We start from the raw sequence: 21,357 nt of genomic DNA on the forward strand, positions 1-21,357 counted from the left end.
GTTTGATTTCCAGGTGAAATATAAATCCCTGTTGGAGTTAGACTGTATTAGGTAAAAATCAAATGGAAGATTTTAGAATTTGCCTTCCAACTTTGGTGAGTCGTTATTGTCTAGAATGGATGCAATGACCCAAGAAGCATGATGCAGTCATTCTTCCCAGAGTTAATCACATATGATCCTGCTGATGGGTGGGAATGACACTAGTGAAGGAGAAGGAAATCACTTAATTTTGCAATCATTTTAAGAGTAGGACAGAAACTTAAGGAGCATTGAGTCTAATCCTTTCTTTCTCTAGATAATAGCCTTGAGCCCCTGAGAAATTAAAGTATCTGCCTAAAAAGATAATGGCCATTCTGAGACCAAGAGCCCTCATCTCCTGACTCTGTCTAGAACTCCTCCCACTGAGAGCTGTGCAGAACATTTGTTTCTGTGGCTCGGTGAAAAGCAAATCTTTATTCAGAATATTGAGATTTTTTCCCCCTAAAGTGCCTCTTTCCTCAGTATCTCTCCAACATGAGATGTAGGTAGACTTCTATTTCTTTTCACAGCAGATACTGTGGATAAAGTGTCTCAGATTCTTGAGCCCTGGAATGGCCTTTCTGTCTTACAACTCTGAAGTGATAAAGTTATGAAGTTAGAGATTATATAACTAATCTAAATTCTAAATGAAATAGATTATATACCTAATCTAAATTCTAATTTCAGTATCAGTTCCTACAGATCCTCCAAGCACTGGGAGGGAATTGCTATTTACCATTTGTGAAAAGTGCTCCAGGATTCTTGTATAAAAGATGGGATTCACATGTTCTTTTTATTCACTCATTCATTTACCCAGTTGAGTCCTTAATTTTCACTTTTCTCATATGTAATTAATGTCTGTTTTTATGACTAGGCTGTAAGCTTTATGTGAGTAAAAATTAATTCTTCTATCTTTACTATTCATTGCTTTATGTATTACACCTAGCTTATTTCTTGCCAGTGTAGATACTCAATAAAGGTGTGATAATGAATGGAAAAAAAATAATGAAATGGAAAAACAAAATCCATAGTCACTTTTTCAATCTCCTTTTGTCAAATATATCAGATTCATCTGCAATAGGTTTCAGAAAATATACAGAGGAGGTAAAGACGTAGAAGAGAGACAGAGAGACTGGGAGCCAGGGGGAGTACGGAAGAGGCCCTTATAGTTTCAGAACTCCTCAAGGAGAACCATACTTCATTATATGTTAAGGATAGTATACATCATACCCCAACAGCCTACTGGTCTGACTTATATCATTGAATATACATGCATTGAGTAGAGATTGTGTTCATATTTGCAATTCACATAAGGAAGTTTCCTGAGTCCAACACCCATCAGCCCTTGATTGAATATCAGTTTCTCAGATAGATCTTACACCTGTAAAATTGGTAGAAAAGAGTGGTACAGGTTGAACCAATTCAGAGTGACTTTGATCATGAAGATAGAGCTCTTGCTGAAAGCTTGAGGCATAAGTCACTGTCAAAGCCTGCCTCTTCACTTTGCCCACACAACCATGGGAGCTTCAATCTTCCTAAAGAGTAGCGAGGTGTGAAGTTAAAGAGGTTTGGACAAGCATTTGGGAGCCTCTGAAGCTTATCTGAATTAACCAAGCCTCCCAAAGCCATAAATCTCCAATGAAAGCTTCCAAGAGTGACATACTTCGTTGTGGGATGTCTCAGGGATTGGCCGCAGGCCAGAAGAAGAGCTGTGTGAACTCAAGATAAAACCAACGTGTACATCGCCCTTCCCTCCTGGGAATTTCTCAGTCCCACTTTCATGAGTATAACATTTGAGGATGTTGCTTGTCTGCTTAGACAGTGCTGCATTGCACGATCACTACGGAGTCAGGATGGCCCTTGAATGTTGTTTTCTGTTTGTGGTCAAGTTTCTTATTGGATTGAAGAAGCCAGTGTGAGCCAGGATATAAATGTGATTATTGCCATTTGTCCTAGACTCCTGGATTTTCTATCTATTGTTTTTTAAGTGTGTCTAGAGACCAAATGCATACAAACTGGTAAGTTGCTTGTTTCAACGGCAGATTCTTGGGACCCTCCCCAGAAAAGTGAGTCAAAAATTTCAGTTAGGGCCTGGGAATCTGAAACTTAACAAGCTGTCCTTAGGCATACTAATCCTTAGGCATAACATTTTCTTATCATCATTCCTTTAATGCAAGCCAGTCATTTTGCAGAAGAGGACTGAGGCCCAGAGAGGTAGAATGACCTGCTTAATGTCTCATAGTTGGTTAACATCAGAGGCCAGGCCAGGACCCACCTCTGTGCCTTCTCAAATCTGTCCTTTTCACCACCACATCTCCAACATCATATCCTGGAGCATTCAGCATGGCATAGAACAAGTTCCTGCAGGGAATTGCTCTGAGACGCTTACAGTGTCTCTGGAGCACATAACATGTGGGAGACAAGAGATTTACCTGGGCAGATTGCATTCCAGTCCTGTGCAGTCTCAAGGGTAAGCAAGAGGAAGGAGAAAGTAGCTCTGTGTCCTCCAGTTGTCCCTGTAGGCACCCAGAGTGCTCTTCTGCTCTATCTGTCCTTACTTTGTGCTCATAAAAGGATCTGTTTTTAGCCATTTATCCTTATGTATAAATAAATTAAAGAGCTCTTATACTTGTAAATGCCACTTAGCAGGTGCTATTTTCTTATTTGCTCTTGGAAGCCTTCCTGACTGTTACAGTGACAGCCTGTGGCACAACCCTCTGGTTTTGCCATGTCCACTCTGTGAAACTATTATGTATTTGCAAGTGCATCACCTGCACTAAACTGTGAGCATCTTGAGGGCAGGAGATATGTCTTTCATCTCTTTATACCCATTGCCAGCACAATTTCTAGTCCATGGTAGGTGATAAAGAAAGAATATATATGTGTCAAATAAATTCTTATAACAACCTAGAGAGTAGAGAGGAATTATCATCCCTACCTTACAGATGAATAAACTGGATAGAAAAAAGGCAAAGTGATTTGGGGATGATTACACACTTGCCCAATGAAAGGGAAGACATTTGAATTAAATTACGAATGACTCCAAGAGTGCTGCTATTTCTACCATTATCAAACCACTAGCACATTGACCCCAAGGTCAAGGTATTCCCTCCCTGGAGGTAATAACATCTTTAACAAATCTCTAATTTTGGAAAAGACAGTTTGATCTGGTTACTAGAAATGTAATGAGACAAATGCAAAGTATAAATTGAGAGCAGATTTGGAAGAAAAAGCAGCAGATGACAGCAAGAGAGTCTAGAACCAGAAAAGCAGATTGAGTTAAATGGCGCTGACCGGAGTCTACAAGGGGAACTCATGCTTTGGGATATTCCTCCCACCAAGCACCTGGTCTGAGTTTCAGGATTAGAGGAAGTCCTGTCATTCTGGACATACAGTACTGAAAAGGAACACAGAGCACTCCCCCACTACATCTAAAATTCACGTCCCAGATGCTCTGTGTTTCCGCTTGAGGTGGGGATCAGTGAGTGAGGGCAGGCCAGGCAGGGAAAAACAGATGGTAGATGACTATGCACAGCCTCATTTACAGGGTCCGCTGGAATTAAAGATTTTATTTATTTATCCATGAGAGACACAGAGAGAGGGAGAGAGGCAGAGACACAGGCAGAGGGAGAGGCAGGAGCCATGCAGGGAGCCTGATGTGGGACTCGATCCCGGGTCTCCAAAAGCCATCTGGTCTGCCCCGCCCTCCACCCTCTTTTGTGCATTTTCTCCTGCTTCTGCTACACCTGAAGCCAGCTGAGGGCCCTCCTCCACTTTCATTGTATCAGAAGTATTAATCCCAAGGCAAGGGGGATCATATTCCATGGAGCCCAAAGATTCCAGCACAATTTTCTCTCTGCTGCTGCTACTTGGTGCACAGATGCCTTAGTGTGTCAATACCAATGCTGTGCCCTCTAAGGTGTCCAGACATTCCTGCTACTGCTGCCCCCACCATCCCTCCTCCCTCAGCCCCCAAACAACGCCTGTACTGCATGGAAGTGCATCTGAGTCCCTGGGACTGTCTTCTGAGATTCTCAGTGCATCAAAACCATTCTCTCTGTTCTCTTGGCCTACTGAAAACCCCCTCCCTAGAACTCAGACATGAATCCATGGGGGCAAGGCCTGTGGAAAAACCTGAGTGATTGTCACCAGACTACTAGCCTTGCCCCACTCCTGTAAAATCCAATTCTTTGTTCCTGGACCCATTTTGTCAGCCTACTCTCTCTCCTCACCTTAGAGTCCCTCAGAAGATACTTGGGCTGTCATATGGACAGATTTCCACTAGTCCTGCCTACCGTTCCAGCAAAGGTAGCTCTCAGAGATGGACATAGTCGAGGCCTCAGCTCTGCCTGTCACTTCTGGAGCTTTAACTACGTGTTCATTTGAGAAACTCTCCCCTCCATCTAGATCATGCATATAACCATCTAACTGAATCCAGCTTCAGTCTCAGTTCTACTCTGAAGCCCTCTGTCTTTACTCAACGTGGCACTCTGCCCCCCAAAACACAGAAGTCCAAATCAGAGTATTCATGTCATAATGGAGCAGCTACTTTTAATTCTTAATTCTTGTCCTAACAGCTGGGTCAATATCAAATGGTTATTGCCAGATCTGCAATGAGCAATCACAGTAAAGTAATTAAAAGATAATCAAGGGAGCTTGGATCCTCTCCCCATGGACACGCTCAGCCAAGGTCTGCCTATGCCCAAGTCACAACTATCAAATAAACAAATATGTGTTTGATATCCTTTTTGTAGATTATTAGAGTGCTGTATAAACCACTAAACCAATTTTGTGTTAAGGGTTGTCATTGTATTTTTACAAAAAAGAAGTGATCCCAAATACTAAATTATGGATGAAATTCTCACAAATTCCTAATCATGGCTGTCCTGAAATATGATTGTATGTATTTGCCTAAAATCTCCTCAAAGTGATAGAATATTTCCTGATTTTCTAAAAACTATGGTTAGGGATCCCTGGGTGGCTCAGCAGTTTGGTGCCTGCCTTTGGCCCAGGGCATGATCCTGGAGTCCCGGGATCGAGTCCCACGTCGGGCTCCCGGCATAGAGCCTGCTTCTCTTTCCTCCTGTGTCTCTGCCTCTCTCTCTCTCTCTCTCTCTCTCTATGTCTATCATAAATAAATAAATAAATCTTAAAAAAATAAAATAAGTAAAATAAAAGCTATGGTTAGAAAACTGGTCTAGACTGAGTGAAGCGAGAACACAGTTTGGTTCGTACATTGTTAGCATTTAATTTTGATGGTCTCAGTTTAAAATTCCACCTTCAAATGAACCCAGTAAGACCCCTCTGAAGATTAATCATTCTGGGCAATTTTGAAGAGTTCTTATTATCAAAGAGAACATTAAAAATGTATATAAGTGTATTCTTCCCTGAGGTCGGTCAGATATCATGAAGTAATTGATTATTTTTAAAAAAATTTAAAGGATGCCTGGGTGGCTCAGCAGTTGAGCGTCTGCCTTCAGCTCAGGTCATGATCCCAGGATCCCGGGATCAAGTCCCTTAACAGGCTCCCGGTGCATGGAGTCTGCTTCTCCCTCTGCCTGTGTCTCTGCCTCTCATTCTCTCTCTCTCTCTCTCTCTCTCATTCTCTCTGTGTGTGTCTCTCATGAATAAATAAATAAAATCTTTAAAAAAAATTTTTAAGGAAAGGAAAGGTTAAAAAAGCTTTTCCATTGGAAAGGTACCTGGCAGGAGTATATTGTGAAGCTATGTGGTATGACGAGGGCCCTGGATGTAGAGAAATAAAGGCAGGTTCATAGCCTCATTCAACTCATGCTAGTTCTGCACTTGGGAATAAGCCGCCTTTCATTGCTTTATTATATTTTAGGATCATCTGTAAAAATGAACCTTTTTCTTGGGGAAGGGAGAGCTTTTGTGAGGATCACCATGAGACAATGAACAATGGACTTTTAGCTCTCAAAAGTGTATTATTATACCTAACAAAAGAGAACAAAGGGAGTATTGCTACATTAACCATGTATTAATAATTAAGAATTGTATTGCTTTAATATAATAGTCTCAGACTTTGGAACAGAAAGCTGAAAAAGGAATAAAGATGCAATGCCATGTAATTAGGGAATTCTGGATCTGAAAGGGACCTCACAGAACATTTGTTGCAATTCTCATTCCCCAAACACCCACTTTATAGAGAAGGAAACCAAGGCACAGAGGTTGAGAAGCCTTCCCGAGGTCACACAGCACTACCTGCAGAGCTCAGACTAGAACTTAGCTCTCCTACTTCCCAGCCCCTAGCAACTGTGACTGCAATCATTAAATTATGTCCATATCCCATTTTTGCATCCCTACACCCATCTCTACAATCACCAAAGCTTATTATCCAGTTCAATTGTCTCATTTCGTAAAAAATAACATGATGATAGCAACACCTTCCTTTCCCTTTGCAGTGTGTAGACAGGACAAAACATTCAGAGAACTGCCATCAATTTGACTCAGGGAGAGAGAGCTTTTTCATTCATTTATCAAATATTTATCCAAGTTTTTACTTGTTCCCAGGAATTGTGCTAAACCCTGATAAAAATCTGAGTGCTCAGGGGTTTCCTTCAAGTCGTGGATATAGGCCAGTGATGACCATGTATTCAGAGATGTTGAAGCAGATATAAGGTGAAAGCTTAGGGGATGGTGTGACTAGGGAGCCAGGAGAAACTTGACAGCAAATTCTGCTTTACCTGAACAAATGACAAATTGACAGAGCTTATAAAAAATTAAAATTTGAGAAGTCAAGGGAAGAACAGATTTCTTTTGCCCATGAGAATTGTGCAGTGATCAATGGCAGTTATAGTTTTATGATCACAGTTTGGACAGCTCACCCATCCCCACCAGGAACTGGATCAGATTCTAACCCTGAGAACTCTGATGTCAAAGTCAGCCACACGTTAGACAATGCTCTTCAGTAGTAGGGTTACTGTGAAGGTTAAATGAGTTTGACTATGTGAAGTGCTTAGAAAAATGCCTGGGACAAAGTACATGTTTAATAAATGTTGGCATCTCAGTATGGGAAGACCACTGAAAACTCATTTCTAAGTGTGGGTACATGAATGCAAGGGAGGAGGTGAAGAAAAGTGCACCAGTCATGGTTAACCAGAGAAACAGAACTGGTGAGAGATATATTTTAAGAGATTTATTGGAAGAAATTGGCTTACGTGGTTGGGGTGACTGGACAAGTCTGAAATCCCTAGAGCCTAGAGCAGGCCATCAGGAAGGGCAAGCTGGAACTCCTAGGCATAAGCTGGAGTTACAGTCCAAAGGCAGAATTTCTTCTTCCACAACAAAACCTCAATTCTGCTCTTAAGGCCTTTCAAATGATTGTATCAGGCCCACCCAGATTATCAAGGAAAATCTCCTTCACTTTGTTTTTTAACAGCTTTATTGACATGTAATAGGTATGAAAAGAACTATACATACTTAATGTATGCAATTTGATGAATTCAGACATATGCAAACATCCATGATACCATCACCACAATTAAACTGATAGACATATCCAACACCTCCCAATATGCTCTCTATCCTTTGTTGCAAAAACACTTTACATGAGATCAATTCTTTCAACAAGTCTTGAAGTACACAATACCATATTGTTAACTATAAGCACTATTTTTTACAGCAGATACCTAGAACTTATTCATCTAGCCCAACTGAAGCTTTATAACCATGAAACAACACCTTCTTGATTCCCCCACCCCCGAGCCCCTAGAAACTACTTTTGTATTCTCTGTTTTATGAGTTTGAGTCCTATAGATACCTCATAAAAGTAGAATCAAGCCATATTTATCTTTCTGTGACTAGCTTATTTCACTTAGCATAGTGTCCATCCATGTTGTCACAAATATCAAGATTTCCTTCTTTTTAAAGGCTGAATAATATTCCTCTGTGTTTGTGCGTGTATGTCACATTTTCTTTCTCATTCATCTGTCTGTGGACACTTGGGTTGTTTCCATATCTTAGCTATTATGAAATAATGCTGCACTGAACACAGGAGTGCAGATATATTTGAGATACTGACTTCAATTCTTTTGGATGTATACCCAGAAATGGAATTGCTAGATCATACAATACTTATACTTTTAATTGTTTAAGAAACCTTAAAATTGTTTTCCATACTACTACACCATTGAACAATCCCACCAACAGTGTACAAAAACACCAGTTTCTCCACATCCTTTTCAACAATTGTTATTTTTTTCTTGTGTTTTTTAAAATAATAACCATCCTAACAGATGTGAGGTGATATCTCATTGTAGTTCTGATTTGCATTCCCCGATAATTAATGATGTTGAGCATCATTTCATATACCTGTTGGCCATTTTTATATCTTCTTTGGAGAAATGTCTACTCGGGACATTTGTCCTTTTTTTTTTTTTTTAATTGGACTATTGAATTTTTGCTGTTGAGTTGTAGGCATTCCTTGTATATTTTGGAAATTAACCCCTTATCAGATACATAGTTTGCAAATATTTTCTCTCATTTAATAAGATACCTTTTCATTTGTTGATTCTTTTTCTGAATAGGGACTTTTTAGTTTGACATAATGCCACTTGTCTACTTTTGGTTTTGCTGCCTATGCTTTTGGTCTCATAGCCAAGAAATCATTACCAAGAACAATGTCAAGAAGGCTTTCTCCCATGTTTTCTTGTAGTAGTTTTAACAGTTTCAGTTCTTATGCTTAAATCCTTAATCCATTTTGAGTTGATTTTTGTGTGTAGAAAATATGGGGACCTAGTTTTTCTCTCTCTCTCTCTTTCCTTCTTTCCATTTGGATATCCAGTTTTCCCAATGTCACTTGTTGAAGAGACTATTCTTCGTTATACATTCTTGACACCTTTGTCCAAAATTGGTTGACCATACATGTGTGAATTTATTTCTGAGCTTTCTGTTCTGTCTCATTAGCCTACAGGTTTGTCTTTATGCCAATTTCATGCTGTTTTAATCACTGTAGCTTTGTGATATATTTTGGAATTACAAGTAAGATGTGTCCCATTTTGTTCTTTTCTTTTTTTTTTTTTTTTATGATAGTCACAGAGGGAGAGAGAGAGGCAGAGACACAGGCAGAGGGAAAAGCAGGCTCCATGCACCAGGAGCCCGACGTGGGATTCGATCCCGGGTCTCCAGGATCACGCCCCGGGCCAAAGGCAGGCGCCAAACCGCTGCGCCACCCAGGGATCCCCATTTTGTTCTTTTTTAAGGTTGCTTTGGCTATTCTGGGTTGACAGAATTCAACACTGTTTCATAATAAAATGCTCAACAAACTAGGTATAAAGGAATATATCTCCAAAATGACAAAGGACATATATGACAAGCCCACAGATAACATCATAATGGTGAAAAATGGAAAGCTTTTCCTTTAAGATCAGGAACAAGATAAGGATGCCCACTTTTGCCACTTTTATTCAATACAGTACTAGAAATCATAGCCAGAGCAATTAGGAAAGAAAAAAGAAAGAAAGAAAATAAATATAAATTGGAAAAGAAGAAGTAAAATGATCTGGTTGCAAGTGACATGATTCCTATATGTAGAAAACCCCATAGACTCCACCAAAAAGAACTATTAGAATACACAAATTCAGTAAACTTATAGGATACAAAATCAACATACAAAAGTCAGTTGTGTTTCTATACACTGATAATGAACCATCCAAAAAGGAAATTAAGAAAACAGTCCCTCTGAAACTAATGATATACAATATGTTGGCTAATTGAATTTAGAAAAGAAAACAGTCCCACTTACAATAGCATCAAAAATAATAAAATACTTAGGAATAAACTTAACCAAGAAGGCAAAAGAATGCACATTGGAAACTATAAAACACTGATGAAATTAAAGGAGACACAAATAAATGGAAAGACATACCATGTTCATGTGTTGGAAGACTTAATATGGTTCAAAATACCCATACTCCTCCAAGCGGTCTATAGATTCAGTGTTAACTCCATCAAAATCCCAGTGGTGTTTTGTTATCGTTGTTTTAACAGAAATAGAAACATGATCCTAAAATTCATAAGGAACCACAAAATTCCCATTTTAAAGTCAACTGATTATGAACTGATCAACTGTGTCTATAAAATAATTTCACTGCAAACCTAGATTAGTGTTTGATTAAATAACAGGACTGTAGCCTAGCCAAGTTGACATGTAAAAGTGACCATCACAAAAGGCTAATGAACAGTAAGTTGGCATACCTTTCTTATAATGGGTTCCATACAAATGTAAGATAAGAACAGGATGGAGTAATGAAAACTCTCAAGACATCTATCCATGCATTTCACAGGCAGAGCTAAAGACCCCAGAGACCATGCATGTGCGGCTGTCTGTGCAGCCTCTTGCATGGAAATAGTGAACAGGTTCTCTCTGTTGCTTGGTGTGTTCATTGATCTTCAGAGAATCCTAGTAGTTTATAGTTTCAATCACAGAATGGGGTTTTTTATACAGAGCAAACTAAGAAGACCTCAACTATGAATTTCTGCTTCCATTAAGAGGCTGTATGGGATAACAAAAAACGTATCAGCTTTGGCACCAGAAACCTGGATTCAGACTCATCTTCGTCACTCTCTAGGTGTCCAGTCAAGTCACTTAATCTCTCTAAGCCTGTGAATGACAATTACCTGTGAATGGTAATAATAATACTGATATTTCAAGGTTGTCGTAAAGGATTAAAGACCATAAACCAAGGGGCATAGGTTCATAAAAGATGGTCAGTTAAGACAAGTTATGAACTTCTTTTAGTTCAAAAATTATCTAGTGTTAGCCGGGTGGTCTTGGGAAACTTACTTTACCTCTCTGTGCCTCTGTTTCCTCATCCATAAAATGAGCATAACAATAAATTGTTGCAGGGATTAAATGAGTTGAGAGATGTATATTTTATACATAAAACAAAGTGCTCAGGACAATGTCTGGTATACAGTAAGCACTATATATGTTTTAATTACTATAATTTGCTATTCACGTGGCAGCTGGGAAATCAGGGAGCTGGGAAACCTGGATTTTAGTCCCAGCCCTGCACTGGGTGAACTCAAAGAAGCCACTTCACTTTTTAGCCACCATTTCCTTCTTTGTAAAATGAGGGAGTTGCTTGGATGTCTGTGGACCTCAGACATCATAAGATTGCATCCTAAACTCCACTGTGGGATACAGGGACTTGAGAAGCTTTCTGGCTCCTGGAGAGTCTCCAGCTGCTGATCTCTCACAGATCTGTCAAGGCTTCCTTATTGATTCACACCAAGAACCCTGCCTCGGTCTCAGTTTTTCTACAGGGCAGTTGATCTGTTTACTTTTCACCCAGATGCATTCCTCTCCCAACCGCATCAGAGCTGTCACAAGCCAGCTCTGTGGCAGGGAGAGACAGGAAGAGTGTTTTTGTTTTTCTGCTTCAGTGTCTTCCTTCCTTTAGGGTCCCTTCTGAGATAGGTCAAAACAGATTTCTGCGTCTGCCATATGAGAAATGCTAGCCAATCGAAGAAGCAGAGCCCATGTAAGCGGCAGGGCCTGCCCCTGGGAGGCCAGGACTAGAGTCCTGTCAAACCTGACTCACCCTGTAGCCCATGGAGGTTAGTGGTCACTCCTTTTCTGCCCCTGAGAGATGGCACATTACAAATGTCCTGAATTTTGCAGATGGCAGGTGGAAGGAGGGAAAGTAACTAACCACAGCATGACAGGGAACCTAAGGGAGGACAAAAAAGGAGTGACGTAGTCTTTGCCTAAGATTCTGTGACAAACTGAAGTACTGTGTGCATCCCCTCTTGCTTTTTCTATATTCTACTATGACCAGGGAGGCAGGAAGAAGGGGATGCAACCTCTTTCCCAAGGCAGAAAAGAATTTAAATGGCTGCTTCACTTCTTTCCTCTCATGTGTTTCTGCCCTCTGCCTTTTTATCTGCTCCTCAAGGTAGAAGAGTATCTGAGTGTCAGTCTCAGGTGTCCCACGGCTGTATTCACTACCAGGCAGAGTTAAGAGCTGTAAAGACAGGGGCCCAAGGACTACCCTTCTTTCTTTCTGTGTCCAGGCCCAGGTCATACCTGTGTAAGGTGGGAGAGTCAGTAAGGAGGGGCTGGCAAGCAAGGAGAAAAACACCTGGTTGTAGTAACCACAGATCAACTGACAGTGTTCAACAATGTGGTATGTACAATGCACAGTCTGAGCGATTTTTCCAAATGGATGAATCATTGATTGGTTCCACTCTTCATTGTAATAAATCAGATAGGACTTTGTCCTACTCTGAATGAAAAAGGGGGTTCTCATCACTCCTACATACATCACATTGCTTAGCATTTCAACCAGAAAGAGCTAAGCCTTTCATTGACATTATTTTTCAATCTATACAAGTCCAACTAATCTTAGCATCTCCGAGTTAGAAGAAAACGCAAAGAATATCCCACCAAATCCTCTATAACATTCTCTGCTTGACTCTCTCTACCACATTTTTTGGGCATAGTCTTCCAGTTTCTTCTTAAACATTTCCAACAATAAAACACTCACTCTTACACAAACAGTTAACTTTATTTCTGGACAGTTTAATTCCTGAGAAATTCTTTTATTTGTTACTTCTTTGTAACGTTCCTACAAAATTGTTTTCCTTCTTTTGGAGTCCAACAAAGTAAATTGAAATACCTTTCCCTACGACAGCACTTTAAGTACTTAAATGGTTCTCAGACTGAGTTATGCTGTGGCAATCTCAGTGGCTGACAACAGCGGTGATTTATTTCTTGTAGATACAAATGTCCATCCTGGGTCATCCGGGGACTCTGCTGTGCATTTCTCTCACTTAGAGACTCAGATTCACGTAACAGATACAATCAGTAGTTTACTTTTAGCATCTATCAATGGAGTAAACATGTAGTGACCAAAAAGTTAGTGTAAATTGCATGGTTTCAGCTGAATGTTAATTGTAATTCTCCAACTTCCTGGAGCCAAAGATTCTTTCAAAATCTAGATAAGATATCTTGAGTTCTAACTCCATGTACTGTGGAAGTTGATACCCTCACCAGGGTTTCTGTGGGTTCCATTCCTAGGAGTAATCTGTCTTGCTCTCCCTCCACAGCCCTGTTCCCCTCAGTCTGCAATCCCTATGGGACATATCACAGCGCTCTCTGGTCTACTTGTCCCAAAACATGGACACAGCCCCTCACCTTTATTCTCCAAGTCACCACCAGCATAATGATATGGGTGGCAGATTTACTAGAGTCTCAGGGATAACAGGAGAGGAGGAAGTAGAGAGGACACATGAGGGGAGAGATATCCAAACAACCTAACCTTGAAATTTAGACCTCACCATTTTCAAAGTTCCTTACTTGTCTCTACCTCCTCCTGCTCCAATGTCAGGTCTGTCTTCAGCCCTCTGATGAATCCTTACCAAACTTCTTCTCAACCCACACCCCTGGGTCCTATGTCTATGTCTCTAGTTGCAAAGGGAAAACTCAACCTGACATTACTTTATTCAGCAGAGCAGTTGAGCTCCCTTTGTTTTAACCTCTTCCATTTTGATTTATTCTAAGATAATCTCCTCCATAGCCAAAGGACTTATGAATGTTTTCCATGCAGAAGAATTATCTACCATGGCCTCCATATTGAAAGAGAAAGCAAAAGTTGAGAAATTTGTTTTTTTCCAAGATGCCTCAAAAAAGGGGGCTTCTGGGTGGCTCAGTTGGTTAAGTGTCTACCTTTGGCTCAGGTCATGATCTTAGGGTCCTGGAATCAAGCCCTGCATTGGGCTCCCTGCTCAGCAGGGACCCTGCTTCTCCCTCTCTCTCTGCTCCACCCCTTCCCTCCTCCCCACTCATGCTCTCTCTCTCTTGCACACTCTCTGTCTCAAATAAATATCTTTAAAAAACAAAAAAAACAGATGCCTCAAAAAAGTTCTTTGCAAATACTTCTTAGCAAATGCTTTTCATTCCAAGCAACTTCATATTAAAATGTTTAATTCATTTTACAGTATTTAAAATACTGTACACGTGGATCATAAAGGGTGAATTTGGGGATATACAGGAAGTCAGATCATGAAAGCCCTTAGAAGACCTTAGTTAGCCTATAAGCATTTTGATTTTAAGCAGGAAATGAGCCTGACTGGTGGATTATGGATGGTGGGGGGGAGGGGGGACACACTGGGGAGAGTAAGGAGACCAGACTGGTAATGCAGGTGACAGTGTTGGTGTCCAAACATAGTTGGGAGATAGAATGCACTGGAGTTGATGTGGGAGCAAGGGAGAGTGGAATATCAGGAATGACACTCAGTTTTCTCCTTGTAGCAACTGGATGAGTGTTGGTAAAATTCACCATGGCAGAAAATAAACGAGCAGGAATGAATTCACGGAGGAAATCATGTTTCATTTTGGACACATTTCATTTTAGGTCTGGGTCATCTCACGGGATCAGAGAATAGATTCAAGTCAGGTTTTTCAGACAGGACTGGCCAATGGGATCTGCATCCTGAGGAAGGACCAGGCCACCTCTTAGAACCCAAATGTTCCAGAGGAAACTTTGCAGTAAAAGTTCTCCTTTGCTGCCTTGGTCTTATTTGAGATCTGAGACTTCCTCAGCGCAAATCACTAGCTTAAGATCTAGAAGTTATATCCACAGTGCCTGAGACCCTACTCCACAACCTCTACCCTGGAAACAAAATGCAGAACTCCTTCTTTGCCTAAGAATATGTAACCAAACAGAATGATGGCTACTGATTTAATCTGAGTCACTCTACAGAGTGTTGGTTGGGAGCCCAGAATTTAGCCTTAATATTGTTAGAAAGAGCCCTCATGTTAGAAGCAACCATCTCATGTGTGAGGGGTGCCTGATATTTACCTGTGTGACTTATCTGTCACTGTTTTCCATATGGGTACAGTTAAAGACTTCACTTATTTGCCTTCTTACTCATTATTGTTAGCATTGCCCTTTTGCCTTCAGAAAAAAATAAAATAAAAAAAGAAAATGTGACTAATATGGTCCTGTTCAAATCATTAAACATGAGCTACAGATAATGGAGTCAGGCATGCGTTTCCACCTGTAGACCAGGGAGGCTTTGCTATGTAGAAAACACTGGAAGTGGAGTTAGGACATCTGCCTTCACATCCCAGGTTCCCATTCACTAGATGGTCCTTTGGTGAGTCACTCATATCCTTTTGGTCCTGTTAACCTTATCTGGAAAAATGGACAGATTATTCGTCACTGTTGAATCACAGTGACTAGTTTGAGATTGTGGCAATAAGGCTAAGTAAAGACTCCAGAAATCACTGGGAATGAGCTCTTACCACTTGCAACAACATAGATGGATGTAGAGAGTATAATACTAAATGAAATAAGTCAGAGAAAGACAAATACCGTATGATGTCACTCATATGTGGAATTTAATAAACAAAACAAAGAAGCAAAGAGGGAAAGAGAGAGAGAAAGCAAGAAACAGACTCTTAGCTGTAGAGAACAAACTGATGCTTACCATAGGGCAGGAGGTAGGGATCGGGATAGGTGAAATAGATGAAGGGGATTAAGAGTACATCTATCATGATGAACACTGAGTCATGTATAGAAGTGTTGATTGCTATATTGTACACCTGAAACTAATATAACGCTGTATGTTAACTACACTGGAATTAATATTAAAAATCTACTTAAAAAATTATAGAAACCAAGGGCATACTACATTCCACATGCCACAATCCTAGAGTGCTGGGCTTTTGTTCAAGACTAGGCATCTCTTATCAGTTCTTCCTCATAAAGTTTGCACTGCCTTCAGCTACTGTGGATGCATTCTTAATTTAAAAAAAAACAAAAAACAAAACGATACTTCTTTCTCTTGCAGTGCATAGTATGGGACTGGGACTCCAACGGCAAACACGACTTCATTGGAGAATTCACCTCAACATTCAAGGAGATGAGGGGAGCAATGGAAGGGAAACAGGTAGGTGCTAAACCACACATGGCATTTCCCCCAGACACTTCTCTCATGATGCATCCTGAGCACCCACTACACATGGAGCACCTAGAGAGGAGATATCAATATTTGATTTAATGTAATGAGTAGGGAGCATGGTGAGATTTGAGTATTTAGATTCTCGTACTAACTTAACCCAAAGCAACTAGTGTGACCTTGCAGAAGACACTGCTCTAGTGTGGTACAGCTTCTCTATCAGTAAAACAGAGGTCAGATGAGAATGTTTCTAATTTCCTTTAGCTGTGTAGCCTTGGACAAGTGACTTCACCTCTCTATGCCTCAGTTTTCTCACTTAAAAAATGAAGGTGATGGGGCACCTGGGTAGTTCAGTGGTTGAGCATCTGTTTTTGGCTCAGGTTGTGGTCCTAGGGTCCTGAGATCAAGTCCTGCATCAGGCTCCTTCCAGGGAGCAGCCCTCAACAAGTAACTAATAGGGGTTGAAGTATAAATACCCCAGCTCTCTTGACCCTGCAGGGTGCAGAATTCTTAGTGCATGTTCTATGCAGTTTTCTAGAGTTTCCCAGCAGCAATGAGCCCTGGTTGTCCACAGTGACCGATTTGCACACCTCTGTGGCAGCCTCTGCCTCTCAACTCCCCACTCCTCGGTTGGTGCTTCCTGGTATTGCCTCCTAAATGAACTACTTAACACTTAAATCTTTGTCTCAAGGGAACTCAAACCAAAATACCTGACATTCTTACTCTGGGAAAAGAGTGACAGCTGAGCATTCAGTGGCTTTGAGAAAGCTCTTTCTCTTAGAGATAAGATCCTATACCTGGCCCTCTCAGAAATGCTGATAACAGGGATTCCTGGGTGGCTCAGCAGTTATCGGCCTTTGGCTCAGGGCATGGTCCTGGAGTCCCAGAATTGAGTCCCACATAGGGCTCCCTGCATGGAGCCTGCTTCTGTTTCTGCCTCTCTCTCTGTGTCTGTCATGAATAAATAAATAAAATCTTAAAAGACAAAAAAAAAAAAAAGAAATGCTGATAACAGAGGATGTCACAACTCATTTTTCAGGTCTCTTCTTTCAGATATAAGGTCAAAATATACCTAGGCTTAATGGGAATAAACTAACATTCTTTAGAACTGGAAGCTTAATCTGAATCAGACCATTGTTCAAGTACTTATAATTGGTCTAGAAAATCAAGGACAACTTTCTACATAGCTCCCACAGAACCTATCATATATGCTCTATTAAATATCTAGTATTGCAAGCAAGGTGTGAAACATGGAGAGACCTCTACCACAAGCAGGCATGCAGAGTTTCAGGGCCACAGTCAAAACCAACACTAAATTGGGACACCTGGGTGGCTCAGTCTGTTAAGCATCTGCTTTCGGCTTAGGTCATGATCCCAGGGATTTGACTCTATCCCATGTGGTCCTGCAATCAGGCTGCCTGCTCAGTGGGGAGTCTGCTTCTCCATCTCCCTCTGCCAGTGTCTCATGCTCTCTCCCTCTCTCGTCTCTCTCTCCCCCTCTCTCTCAAATAAATAAATAAAATCTTAAAAACAAAAAGCCAACACTAAATTATAAGTGAAGTTTCACCCAGGATAACAAGATAGTCAGAGAAGTGGTTGCTCTGTTGAACCAGGCCCTAGTGAGCTAATAAATCAATGAGTTATTGATACCATGTATTAGAGTTTAAAAAGTTTCACAAAGTTGTGTCCTGTTTTCCTCTATAAGCAGAAATAGCCAAATCAATAAATGGGGGAAAATTTCATCTTTAGGTTCCTGAGAGGGTATTAAAAGTAAAATTATAGCATGTATTATAACTGAAGAACACCAAAGTCTGATGCTTTCAAACAAACAGACATGAATCTTTAAGTCCCACTGAGGAAATGAATCTTTGCTATGCTATGTACTTTTCTGTATCACTGAGATACCAGAAAGATTTTATTTAGTCCAATCATTCAGCCCCTTTTGGGCACATTTGCACTGTGGGAAATGTTCTCTTATTTATTGATTCTACTAGTATTTATTATGGAACTAAGTGCCAAGCTCTAGGTGTGTCATGACTGTGGATCAGAGTAAAATATAAACATGAATCAAACAGAAAATTAAGATGTAGTTACAGCCTGTGACAAATGCTATAAAAAACTGAACAAGTTTAGTATAAAGGTATGGTACTGGGAAGATAATCTAAAAAGGCAGCATTTAAGTTGTAGTCCCTTAAAGATGAGAAGAAGCCAACCATGTAACAAGCAAGGGACAAGCATGTAGGCTGAGGGAATAGCATTATAAAGTCCTGAGGGAGGAAAGAGCTTGGTGTGATTAAGGATATGGAAAGAGACCAGTATATTTGGAGCAGAGAGAGTGGATGAAATGTGGTCAAAGACAAAGGCAGGGGCCAGAAAAAGCACATTCTAATAGTTTGAAGAAAGGAGTTTGGATTTTCTTCTAAAAGTGATGAGAGACAGCTTTGTGCTAGGACAGGAGCCACTAGCTACATGTGAGTGTTTTAGTCTTAATTAATTAAAATTAAGTTTCAATTTCAATTCCTCAGCCACACTAGTCACCCTCCAAGTACTCCATAGTCTCATGTGACTAGTGGCTTCAATATTGGTTGGTACAGATTTAGAATATTTCCATCATTGCAGAAAATTCTACTGGACAGTGGTGTGAAGACGTTCTGGCTAGAGAATAACATGACTAGTTTTAACTTTTAAAAAAATGCCTCTGGCCACTGTGTAGATAATCCATTAGAGAGAGAGACAGAAGACAGTGAAGCAGATCTGTCAGAGGCTACTTGCAGGCAAGGCAAGAGGTGATAATGACTTAGGGTAAAAAAGTGATAACAGAGATGGAGAGAAGCAGAGTGATTTAAGGTAGATTTTGGAGACAAGAGCTACATGATGTGTTGAGAGTTTGGCTATGAGGGGGATAGATGAGTAAATGTTGGTGCCATTTCCTGAGTAAGGAAGTCTTGTTTCAGGGAGGTCTAGTTTGTAAGGAAAGTTCAAAAATGGGGTTTGGGAAACTGGAACAGAGGCCTCCCTGGAGATGTATTTTTGGAGCTGCCAACGAATAGGTAGTTAATGTCAAGAGAATGGAGGATAAGGAGAGAGGATAGAGGAGGTGGGAACCTGAGGAACCTCAGTAAGTAGAAACAGAGACAAAACGAGGAACCATCTTCTTTTAAGCTCCTTCCTGTGAGAGTCATGGTTCTGCAGGGTCAATTCTTGATTAGCTTGGATTAATTTTGGGGGGCCTTCATGAACAGCCTTAGACTGAGGTGGCCAAAAGAGAAACTTGCAAGAACAAATAGGAGAGCCCCTGTAAGACCCCCCAGGGGAAGCGCTGTGTCACTGGGCCAGGCTTTGGAGGGAGACTGATGCGGTGAATCCCAGCTCTACCAGTTGCCACCCATAAGACCTGAGACCCATCTTTTATCTCTAAAAGTGCATTGTGAGAGAGTTAAGTGGGATTGTCGATGTAAAGCACATAGTCTATAGTTACATGAAAACTTTATCCCAAGAAAGATGCAAAATACTTAGACCTGGTTCATCAGCATCCCTTTCCCACCCAACAGGCATGAAAGCCCCAAGTACCTGCTTCCTTGGAGCCCTTATCTGTCTGCATCAACCCTCCTCCACTACTGATCCACCTTAGCCTGTGATGGAAATGAGTAGGCTTTTCATAGATTATCATTAGAATTCTTAATATAACTTGAAATTTAACTCATTCAAAGTTTCATTCGTTATGTCCTGCTTGACTGAAGAAATTGAGGTTAATAGAAATTATTAGAAATGACAAAGGAATCATCACAGTTTATTTTGGATCTTTTCTTTCCAAGTGAAAGGGAAATTCCTACACTACTTGTTTGTACTGTGACATTAGAGGAATATTTGGGGGAAAGGCAATTTCAGTTTTGATGAATTTGGGGTGCTTGGTCAGAAAATACTAAATCTACTTTGAGACAAGCTAGAATTCTTGTTGATCAGATGCTACCCACATGGAGAGCAAGTGAGAAGAGAGCCTAAGTGAGGGAAGAAAGACAACCATCATGAAGATGGAAGGATTAGGCCTCTAAAAAACACCAAGGTTGGAGATTCAATTTGACTCTTCTTTCTTCCTCTCTTTCCTCCCTAGATCCCTCCCTTCCTTTCTTCCTCCCTTCTTTCCTTCCTTCCTTCCTTCCTCTTTTTCTTTCCTTCCTTTTATGGAAGGAGTTTTAGAGGACCTTTAGACAGTACAGGATTCCTCTCTTCCCAACCCTTACATAGTTACTCAGTGCCTACTGGAAATTCCCAGTATTGAGAAACTATTGTTTTCAATTATCTGTTGCTGAGGAACAAATTACCCCAAAACTTCCTGGCTGAAACAACAATTTGTTGTTTCATTATTTGCCCACAGTTCCCTGGGTTGGCAATATAGGCTGAGTTCACCCAGGGCAGCTCCTCTCTGCTCTACATGATGCCGACTGAACTCACTCATGCATGTATGCCTCAGCAATGGGGATGGCCAGGACATTTCTCCGTGTACTCTTATTCTCCAGATCAGCCTAAGCTTTTCTACATGGCGGCAAAAACTCCCTAGCAGCAAGAAGAAGGCAAGCCCCAATGCACAAGCACTTTTTAATCCTCTGCTCATATCACTTTTGCTAATATCCAATTGGCCAAAACAAGTCACATGAGTATGCTCACTGTCATTGTGGGAGGGAACTGCTCAAATGCATGGACCCTAAGAAGAATGAATCAGTGGGAGTCAATGCTGTATCAGTCTACCCCAACTCACATCTGCCTCAGAAACTCCTTTATTCTCAGATACTCTTAACTGTCAGAGAGAGAGAGTATGTGAAAATTTGTCTCCTAACTAGAAATCCAAGGATCCAGCTCCCCTAGAATGGTAGGCAGGAGCATTTAGTAGCTCTTGGATGTTTGACTTGTAGTTGGTTTTGTCACATGAAGTCTCTTGTAGGCCGGAAGGGTTGATATCTCTTCCACTAGACACTCCCTCAATTTCAGCCACTCTTGCAGGTCTGATACTATCCCTCAGAGAAGCCCCATGGGAGATCTGTTGTGTCACTGTTGTGATATGTATCACTCTATTATTTTAGTTCTCAGTGAGGTTCTATGCAAACTAATCATCATCCCCACTAACTTCCTGTAGCCAGCATTCAATGTCTCTCAATGTTCCAAGCTTTGAAGCTATTTCTCAGGCACTAAGACTCAACACTTGTGTTAGGAATGTGTCTCCAGATGTCTCCTTCTCTCTGTTGCTTGATATGACCCTATTAATATAAAGCATTTAAAAGTGCTGGGTACTGTTTTAAATGTACTATGTGGATTAATTATTAAATCTTCACAATAATTGGGGCACTGGGTGGCTCAGTGGTTGAATGTCTGGCTCAGGTCATGATCCTGGGGTCCTGGGATTGAGTCCCGCATCAG

The 21,357-nt window shown here is 40.7% G+C and overlaps 1 protein-coding gene across 3 annotated transcripts in view; it reads left to right on the plus strand.

Moving 5' to 3' along the window:
• CPNE4 (copine 4) overlaps positions 1-21,357 on the plus strand; it is a 665,006-nt gene that overhangs the window by 603,127 nt on the left and 40,522 nt on the right. For all 3 annotated transcript variants that reach the window (XM_072792768.1, XM_072792769.1, XM_072792770.1), the window contains one exon: positions 15,838-15,936. In XM_072792768.1, coding sequence (XP_072648869.1) covers positions 15,838-15,936 — 99 coding nt within the window. The remainder of the gene's footprint in view (positions 1-15,837; positions 15,937-21,357) is intronic.

Source organism: Canis lupus, chromosome 22, assembly GCF_048164855.1.
Source record: "Canis lupus baileyi chromosome 22, mCanLup2.hap1, whole genome shotgun sequence".
In the NCBI taxonomy this organism is placed as follows: domain Eukaryota; kingdom Metazoa; phylum Chordata; class Mammalia; order Carnivora; family Canidae; genus Canis; species Canis lupus.